Source organism: Eublepharis macularius, chromosome 5 (genome assembly GCF_028583425.1).
Source record: "Eublepharis macularius isolate TG4126 chromosome 5, MPM_Emac_v1.0, whole genome shotgun sequence".
Classification (NCBI taxonomy): domain Eukaryota; kingdom Metazoa; phylum Chordata; class Lepidosauria; order Squamata; family Eublepharidae; genus Eublepharis; species Eublepharis macularius.
In genome coordinates this window covers 9,118,405-9,128,523 of record NC_072794.1, presented here as the reverse complement: position 1 = coordinate 9,128,523, position 10,119 = coordinate 9,118,405, and the positions used below count along the sequence as shown (strand labels likewise).

The 10,119-nt window shown below is 46.1% G+C and overlaps 1 protein-coding gene across 1 annotated transcript; it reads right to left on the bottom strand.

Moving 5' to 3' along the window:
• Positions 1–9,281, bottom strand: LOC129329908 (activated RNA polymerase II transcriptional coactivator p15-like). Its single transcript, XM_054979646.1, has 4 exons — positions 9,207–9,281; positions 5,453–5,563; positions 2,012–2,120; positions 1–80 (listed from the first exon to the last, which is right to left on the bottom strand). The coding sequence occupies exons 1-4, from the start codon at positions 9,279–9,281 to the stop codon at positions 1–3; spliced, it is 375 nt and encodes a 124-aa protein (XP_054835621.1).
• Between the last annotated feature and the right edge of the window lie 838 nt (positions 9,282–10,119).

Here is a 10,119-nt window from a genome sequence, read left to right as displayed (position 1 = left end):
TTAGAATTTCTTGACAGCAGCGTCGATTTCTGAAATTATTTCTTTCAAATTGACCCATTGTTCAGCAGAAAGCGAAATCCCTGCAAACAGAAGGGGGCAAGGTCAGAAATATTACGGCACAGAGTTACACAAAGCCACTCCGCCTATGGCACCCTAAGAACTGTTTCCAGGTGATGAGGAGGAATTTTTTTGCAGGAGTTAGTTCTTTAGGCTACCGTTATGGTTTACTGCAACTTAGACCACTCTTTGCTAGCTTCAGAGGACCGCATAAAAAGTCACAGCAAGTTCAAGCCTGAATTCTCCCTAGAAGCTAAAATGACGAAACTGTGGTTATCATACTTTGGTCACATCATGAGAAGACAAGAGTCTCTGGAAAAGTCAATAATGCTAGGAAAAGTGGAAGGCAGCAGGGAAAGAGGAAGACCTAAAACGAGATGACTTGGCTCAATAAAAGAAGCCACGTCCTCCAGTTTGCAGGATCTGAGCAAGTCTGTTAATGATAGGACATTTTGGAGGTCTTTCCACCATAGGGTGGAGGCAACTTGATGGCACATAACACACACAAGTTTAAAGGGACTCCAAACCATGATATAAAGGGCTGAATCCTGCCATACAATAAGTGAAAATGATTAAGCTTGACTTAATACAGTTGTTTGGACAAAAACTACTGTAAGAACTAGGGCTAACTTTTCATCTCAGATCTATTGCTGTCAAAAGGCTATTTGATACAATCCAGTCTGGAGGCACAATATGGTTTCTTGGTAGAAAGTCAGTTATGGGGGAAGTCCTTAGATGTAACTAACCTATGAGGACAAATTTTATTTTATCTGCTCTTATTTTATTTATGTCTATCTTACTGAGGTATTTTATCTTTGAAAGTTTTATTTCAGCGGCGCGGAGGGCAATCTCAACTCCCCTCTGTCTGGAGATCAGGGGGCGGGGCCACCAGCCATGTGACCATTTTCTCCGAGGGCAACCCACGGAGTTCCACCACCTCTTTTCCCAGAAAAAAGCCCTGGGTCTGATGGATCTGATCCTGGGGACCCTTCTGTCACCAACATATTGATGGCACCCAAGACCAATGCCTCAGACAACCTTATTCAAAAGCCTTTTAATAAAATGGATTCTGGTTTTGGAAAAGTCATGCTAAAAACTTGCAAGTTGCTGCTCACAAAGTACATTTCTGGCTCAATACATTGCACTACTTAGAGGGAACATTGCTGCCACGTACGGGGTAGGGAGGGGAGCAGGCCCAAATCAAGGGAATGCTCGGGGGTTGCTGCGCCTTGTATGATGCCACTTTCAGGAAGTGATGCCACTTCTGAGAAGTAGCGGCACTTCCGGGAAGCGACGTCACTCCTGGAGGTGACATCATTGCTTGTTTCTGGGGGCGCACGTGCTTTGCGCGCACAGGTGATAGAGAGTTCCACCACCTCTTTCCCCAGAAAAAAAGCCCTGCTGGTTAGTAATCAGATCTCCAGGTGGACCCTTTGAGATCTCCTGGAATTAAAAATGATCTCCAAATAAGAGCAACGAGTTCCTCTGCAGAAAATGGCAGCTTCGGTGTGGGGAGGGCAGACTCAGGGGCGGCATCTCAGCCGAGTATAATGCCAATTTAGCCCACCCTCCAAAGCGGCCTTTTCTCCAGGGAAACTGATCTCTGCAGTCTGGATATCTGCTGCAGTTCCAGGAGATCTCCAGGCCCTACCTTGAGGCTGGCAACCCTATCAACATCTCTTGAACGGAGCCTGCTGCAAACAGGCAGCCGGTTTCAGTACTGAGATAAATGAGCCCAATCACACTGCAAAATACTGTCGGGCCTGAGGAAGTTTCTAAACTGTGTTCAGTCCACCAAAGGCACATGCTAACCATCCAGCACTCGCCAAGGCATGGCTTCTGCAGTTGTGTTAGGGCCAGGCAGGCGAGTCACATGGAGGACTCCCTTTGCAAAGCTGGGTGTTATGCAGTGGGGCCTCCGGTGGAGCCTGACGCCAGGCTGTGGCCTTCTTACCTTTCCTTCCAGGTTTCATATCTCCAGCCTTGCTGATGTAGAATTCCCGCAGGTCTACCAGGACTTTCCCTTTAAAAAGGGACACTCGGACATAACGCAGCTTCCCGATCTGTAAGACAAAAACATTTTTTTTGTATGAAAAGCAGCTTAACTTCTAGGAAGGATTAAATCATAAATGTTTGCATTGTATGATCATTTTGAACTTCATAGAATTACAGAGTAACTTCATGTTCTACCCTGTGTGTACAAGCAGAAACCGATGATAATACCCAACTTAAAAAACAAAAGTTATCTATTAAACGTTAATATTACTGGTTGAAAGTGTTGAAATGTAAAGAAGTCTGCAACAGCAATCCAGAAAAATTGAAATTCAGAGGCTTGGCTGTCAAAGAACTTGTACAGTTTTGAATTTACTGTTATGTACTGGGGTTGGCCACGCAAGGGATTTCAGCCAGACAGTGACTTCAGCTCATAGCATGGTTTATTGGTACAAGAGAAGAACAACAGGCCCCCGAGGGGGCCACAATATATACACTCCCAACTCCACCCCATATCCGTAACTGCCCAATAAGAACACGGGCTCTAGGATCCTTCATTTGCATGCACTAAACAAAAGGCAACATGTTTACTTGATTGCAATTGGCTCACGTCCAAGGACTAACGATTGGTTGCTGATATCCCAATTCCTAATAGGATTGGCTATCTGAGGAGCCTTGTTTCCCTCGAAGCTAGCCCAATACCTAACATTTACAGTATTACAAAAGTCATAATTTTCCCAGGCACCATTTTCAATATTTTTCAGACAGTTTTCACTGTAGAGAAATCTCACTTGCCTTTGTCACACAGCAGGACTGGTGCATCCTGGTGGACACCAGGGCCGATTCCAGATGACTAACCTTAAGTTGCTTCATGCCGCCCTCTTCCGGATCGCGACGGGGAAAATGCGAAATATCGCGTTTCCTCACGCGAGTTTTGCGCGTTGTCGCGCAAAACTCGCGCGAGGAAACGCGATATTTCGCATTTTCCCCGTCGCGATCCGGAAGAGGGCGGCATGAAGCGACTTAAGGTTAGTCATCTGGAATCGGCCCAGAGAAGGCACCAACCAGCTTGGCACTCTTGGCGGGTTTCCAGGGCAGCTGGTTGGGGGCCCAAACCTTACCTGGGTACCTGATCCTTGCAGTATTTTCTACCAAAGTAGGCTTCTGGGACTTATACTGATACAGTTGGTTTGGTGAAACGGAAGTCCAACCATCTTCCTTTTGTTTGGCCGAGTACCTGTTCTCCAACCCCCCAAGAATGAGCCCTGCCTCTTTGCTAATTTACACTTCCAGGTAGGGCTGACTCAAGGACAAAACCAGGGATAACAGGAACATTCAGGTTAACCGGCCTTCCCTCGCCTTTTGTAAAGTCATGGGGCAAGAGAACTGCTCGCAACCTCTTGGGCACAGAAGAAACCAAGATGAGCCTCCAGTAGACCTGAATCTGGACAGCATGGTGGGCCAACGCAGTATAGCCCACTGAGGTCCCTCCCCACCAAATCCTGCCCTCCTCAGATCTCCAGGGATCTCCAACCTAGAGCTGGAACCCCTACAGCACACTCATGGACAAAGTGTGGATATTTATGCCACATTCTGCCCTGCCACCATCTCATGAGGTCTGGAATGTTTTCTGGGCATGATGGAGCGGGGGCAGTTCTGTTGCTTGGGCAGCTCCAGCTCTCCTGCCTCCCCCACGCGGCCAGGGCCTGGGCTTCCCCTCAGCATTTCAATTGCCAGCACCAGCTCAACTCTTCTTCAGAGCGCTATGAAGCATCCTCATAAAGCCAGTCTTCCTTTCCAGAAAGAAAAAGAAAAAGATTCCCCTTTTCCTGGATCAAAGCACCACCCTGGGGCTGGACACCACTAGAGGGGTCTTCATCATGTTGGACTAGCCCAGGATTCAAATTCTGCAGGGTCTTTTTAAAAAAAACCCTATGACAGCTTCTGCCAGCACCAGGATCTGGCATTGTCTAGTAGCTAAGAATGAGCTGTGCTCTGGAAGGTCTTCAGGCCACATTTCAATTAAGCCACTCAGAGTGAGATGCAATGGTAGCTGGGAAGGGTAGTTTAAAAAAAACGAGCCGGCAGCAGGGCAAAGGCTTTGCCAGACACAGGAGCTGTGTGAAGGGGCTGTGAAATGGCAAAAGGGAAACTTGAGCCCATTAGAACCTCTTCCAGCTCTGGAAGGCAGCTCCAGCCCTCTGGTTGTGATCCCACACAGTTTTAGACTGGAGAGATGAAGTTGACAGCGCCTTGGGGGAGGTGGAGATGAAGTTAACAAACCCTCGGGGCACAATCACCACTAGCTCTGTCTTTTTAAACTATGCTACCTGGCTAACATTGCGTCCCCCTACATGTGACGAACATGTGCCGAGATGTCCTATGTAGAGAGACTCTAACTCACCAAGAGGCCTTGGGCAAGCCACTCTTGCCTCTGCAACACAAGAACTACATTGCTGCACTCTTGTATATGCAATACATATTGCAATACAACAATAGTTTGGTGGGCAAAGCTGTTGAACATTTTAGCTTAATATGCATTTATACTGAGATTATCATCATTTGAAATTATCTGGTCAGGTGCTGACATGAACCCAGCAACCCACACAACAGTAAATTACTGGCAAATTAGCCCCATATTGATAGTTTTGGGTGGGCAGCCATATTGGTCTGCAGTCGAAGGGCAAGATTCAGGTCTAGTAGCATCTTCAAGTCCACCTAGATTTCCTGGGTATGAGCTTTCGCGAGTCAAAGCTCCCTTCATCAGATACCAACTCCCAAAATCTCATTTAACTTGGAAATCTAGTTGGTCTTAAGGTGCTATTAGACCTAGATCTAACCTTATATTGTAACTGTGTGGGGGAGCAAAACAAGGTGCGATGCTCAGCTAGTGAGTTTGTGGCTGATCTTTGAACTGGGAGCGACTTCACAAAACCAGTCAAGAGTCCAGTAGCACCTTTAAGACTAACCAACTTTATTGTAGCATAAGCTTTCGAGGACCACAGCTCTCTCTTTGTCAGGTGCTGAAGGTTCTCGAAAGCTTATGCTACAATAAAGTTGCATCTGACGAAGAGAGCTGTGGTCCTCGAAAGCTTATGCTACAATAAATTTGGTTAGTCTTAAAGGTGCTTCTGGACTCTACTATTTTGCAACTGCAGACTAACCTACCTAACTCCACTGGATTATTCCCCAAACCAGGCTCCTTTCAGAACACACAAATTATGTAAGAAACATTGGCTACGTGCGCACCTTTTGGAGACTTCTACCCTCACCGCCTTCTTATAAAACAGTATTATGTGCTCCTATGAGCTAGCTGTTTTTCATGTTGCCCAATGTCAGCCCTAGAATAGCTTACGTGTTGTTTCAGCATTTCTTCAAATCTGTATTATATATTTGGAAGTACCTGGAACATATTCTCTTCAGAATTGTCTGGACTCAGACTTTCCATGGCTGGTTTGGGTGCCATTTTTGCTTTCTTCTCTGGGGGCTTGGAAGGTATCACTTTCATCTTATGCTTTTGGGAAAGAAAAACAAACAGATCTGGTTCACTCACTGGTCCAAGCCACTTTCATTGAAGCCTTTATACAAAATGATTTACAATCCGCACTCCCCACAAGCAGGCTCAGGGCGGATGACAACGTAATAAATATATATAATAAAAACATACAGTAAAAACATTAATATCAGTAAAAACACTAATAAATACTATTTAAAACATCCAAAGGAGTTAGCCATGTTAGCTGCAAAACAATACATCTGACGAAAAGAGCTGTGGTTCTCCAAAGTCCCCTGTGCAAGCACTGAATCATTACTGACCCATGGGGGGATGTTGCATCACAACGTTTTCTTGGCAGACTTTTTACAGGGTGGTTTGCCATTGCCTTTCCCAGTTATCTACACTTTACCCCAGGGGTTTTTTCTGGGAAAAGAGGTGGTGGAACTCAGTGGGTTGCCCTCGGAGAAAATGGTCACATGGCTGGTGGCCCCGCCCCCTGATCTCCAGACAGAGGGGAGTTGAGATTGCCCTCTGCACCACTGGTGCGGAGGGCAATCTCAACTCCCCTCTGTCTGGAGATCAGGGGGCGGGGAGACCAGCCATGTGACCATTTTCAAGAGGTTCCAGAACTCTGTTCCCCTGCGTTCCAGCTGAAAAAAAGCCCTGCTTTACCCCCAGGAAACTGGGTACTCATTTTACCAACCTCGGAAGGATGGAAGGCAGAGTCAACATGGAGCCAGCTACCTCTCGAAAGAGTATGCTACAATAAAGTTGGTTAAATCTTAAAGGTGCTACTGGACTATTGAAAACATATTACTGTTTTTTACTCCCACAGTCCACTGGGACCTGATACAACCCAAGCACACTCACCCGCCTGCGCCCAAGGTCACTTGACCCCCAGACTGGCAACCCTAAGGAGAGTTGTTCTAGTTAAAACCCAGGAGACTTAGAGCCAAACTACAAGAAACGCCGGATACAGGTTGGACGCTTGTCAGCTTCCCTCAAGTTTTGATGGGAAATGTAGGCGTTCTGGTCTTGCGTCTTGGCTCTCCGACTGCTGTCCAATGGACTTTTCAACTGTCACTTGTCCAACATTCTGCCAGGCTGCCTACATTTCCCATCAAAACTTGAGGGAAGCTGACCAGTGTCCAACCTGTGTCAGGCGTCTCTTGTAGCTTGGCTCTCAGATTGCTTGCCCAAGCCCCCTGTAAGGTGCCCATTCAGTCCCACTTCTCAGAGATTCATTCAAAGAGGGACAGGAACTTGCCAGAGAAACGTATTTACTTCATTTACATCCCACCTTTCGCTCCAGTGGGGGAGCCTGAAGCAGCTGACGTCATTCTCCTCGCCTCCATTTTATCCTCACAAAAGCCCAGTGAGGCAGGACAGGGCAAGGGTCCCTGACTGGCTTGAGTCCCCCTGCAAGCTTCCATGGCAAAGTGAGGATTAGAACCCAGGAGTCTCCCAGATACTAGTCTGATACTTGTACCGCTATACCACACTGGCAGTGGGCTACTCAGGAGGCCACTGATACAACTACAACTAGAACAACAACAACATTCAATTTATATACCGCCCTTCAGGACAACTTAATGTCCACTCAGAGCAGTTTACAAAGTGTGTCATTATTATCCCCACAAAAAATCACACTGTGAGGTGGGTGGGGCTGAGAGAGCTCTGAGAGAGCTGTGACTGGCCCAAGGTCACCTAGCTGGTTTCAAGTGAAGGAGTGGGGAATCAAACCCGGCTCTCCAGATTAGAGTCCCGCGCTCCTAACCACTACACCAAACTGGCTCCTTGCTGAGCCAAGCAGCACCTGCGGCTAGCCCTCAGCTCAGCCCCAGGCTGCGCTGAGGATGTTGCACAGGTAATTGTTGAGGCTGCAGTCCAAGCCAAGGGGCCCCTGCATGGGCATTTTCACATTTCTGCCCAACCCTGGATTTCGTGTTGTGCAAAACAGAGAGGAAATCCATTATGCGTCTGGTTTGCTTGGTCGATTGCTTCTGCAATTGTTTGTACTCGACTATTAAAAATAATTCTGCTGTAGGGCACCTCAAATACTGTTTTATGAGAAGAGGGTGAGGGTAGAACACATCCCAGTTTTAGCCCCCCCCTCATCTAAGATGCCCAGGCTGACCCACATGCGTCTCCCCACCTCCATTGCTTGGCAGGGAGGCACCTCATAAGGCCCCACTGAAGACGACAGAGTCACTAGGCAACAAGTGATCCATGGGGCTGGAATGTTCCTCCGTATGAAAATCCTCTGCATCTAGAGAACTAGTGCATCGTAGTCTTGCCCTGACATACTGGCTTTCTTAGTCCGTGGGGAATTCTTTCCTCATGAAGTCAGTAATCCTACCTATTGCAAGTGGGACAGTCCAGACGTTGATTTACGCAACCCAGTAGAGCCACCAGTCTCTTCCCATGATGCCATCCCTAGACTCACTTTACCCAGGCGTCCTCTCTTTGAAGCTTTTACTTTAAGAGTAACAGAAATAGCGTCTAAAGTAAGTGTAAGATGGACACCAGAAGTATATTATTATTTGGAGTATTCACATCCGCCTGCCTTTCTGCCAGCACGGCCCCTCAAGACAAAGGTGTAAAACTAAGTTTAACAGAGGAGAATTATCAGAACAAGACAACTGCGAAGCCCTTTCATGCTAGGAGGACTCCGTTTCATCTGCATGTAATCAGCGCTGGCAATAGCATACATTCAAAAGACATACCTTGTTAAAATCCTTTTTAAAAACCATCTTTAAAATATGCTAGAAGGGACTTAAATATTATAGTTACTCCCATGCAGTTGGTAGGAGCCAAGTAGAAACTTAGCTGAGGCTGCCTATACAGCTCATTGCAGAATTGGGGGTTTCTCAGCCCCTCTTAGCCCGAAAACCAAAAGGAAAACCAAAAGGAAAACCAAAACCCACAAGTTTGGCAGGGTAGACAAGGCCGTTTCTTGGGTAGTCCTCCACAGAAACCCTTGTCTGGTGCCTTCATTGCCATTTGTCTTTTAGATTAAGATGGGTAGCCATGTTTGTCCGTAGCCAGGGCTTTTTTTCAGCGGGAACGGGGTGGAACGGAGTTCCGGAACCTCATGAAAATGGTCACGTGGCTGGTGGCCCCGCCCCCTGATCTCCAGACAGAGGGGAGTTGAGATTGCCCTCCGCGCTGTTTGGCAATATTTAATTCCCTTCTAGCATATTTTAAACTTCAACTCCCCTCTTTTCTCCAAGGGCAACCCACTGAGTCCCACCACCTCTTTTCCCAGAAAAAAAGCCCTGTCCGTAGCAGTAGAAAAGAGCAAGAGTCCAGTAGCAAGACTAACAACATTTTGGGGAGGGGATGAGCTTTCCTGAGTCACAGCTCACTTCTTCAGAATCTGAAAAAGTGAGCTATGGCTCACGAAAGCTCATACCCTCCCACAAATTTTGTTAGTCTTATAGGTGCTACTGGACTCTTGCATTTGTTTTTTAGGAACTGAAAAATCTTATTCCAGATAGTCTTCTTCTAAACACTGCTGGTCTTTTGTTATTGATTATTGCTGATTTCTAGTAGTAATGAATTATATTTGGATTGTTATTAACTTTACTTGGATTTCAATTGCTGCTTTGAACACCTATTGTGAAAAAGCAGGTTAGCAATTTTTTAAAAAAAGTTATACCTTGTCTTTTTCAATCTCCTCTTCAGATCCATTGTCGTCTGAGACAGTTTCCACACGCTTCTTTGACTTAGGCATTCTGGAAAAGAAATGTGGCCCCTTAAGTTCTTTTTAAAAACAGATTTCTGTAAAAGGATTGACCAAGTACCACTATATATCATAGAATCATAGAGTTGGAAGGGGCCATACAGACCATCTAGTCCAACCCCCTGCCCAGTGCAGGATCAGCCTAAAGCATCTCTGACAAGTATTCATCCAGCCTCTTCTTGAAAACTGCCAGTGAAGGGGAGCTCACCACCTCCCTAGGCAGCTGAGTCCAACTTTGAACTACTCTGACTGTGAAAAAGTTTTTCCTAATATCCAGCCGGTACCTTTGTGCATGTAATTTAAGCCCATTGCTTCGGGTCCTACCCTCTGCTGCCAACTGGAACAGCTCCCTTCTCCAAATGACAGCCTTTCAAATACTTAAAGAGATATAGTCCAGTAGGTCTCTATACTCCATCTCCTTCACTTACCCCTTACTTTGGTAATGATCATTCAACTGTTTTAGAGCTGCTATGTTCTGCCAACTCTGTGACATCACAGCAGTTCAGCCAATGATGAGGAGATTATCAGATATCTAGGAGCACAGTCAGAGCTGCATAAAAATCTCCGACTACATAAAAGTCAGGCCCAAGGCCCAAGCATTAATTTTTCAGGCCCAATAGAAACTCGTAACCCCCTCACCCACCCACACGCTACACACATACACAACCCTCATTCAAGACATGAACCATGAAAAAAAAATTGTTATAAAGTGACTTATACATATTCAACATTTCTTTAAAATGTCCAGTTTTGCTATTTTTGTTTTAATAACACCCAGCCCAAGATTCCTACTTGTTTTAAAACTATTTTTTCATCACGAGAAAGGGAT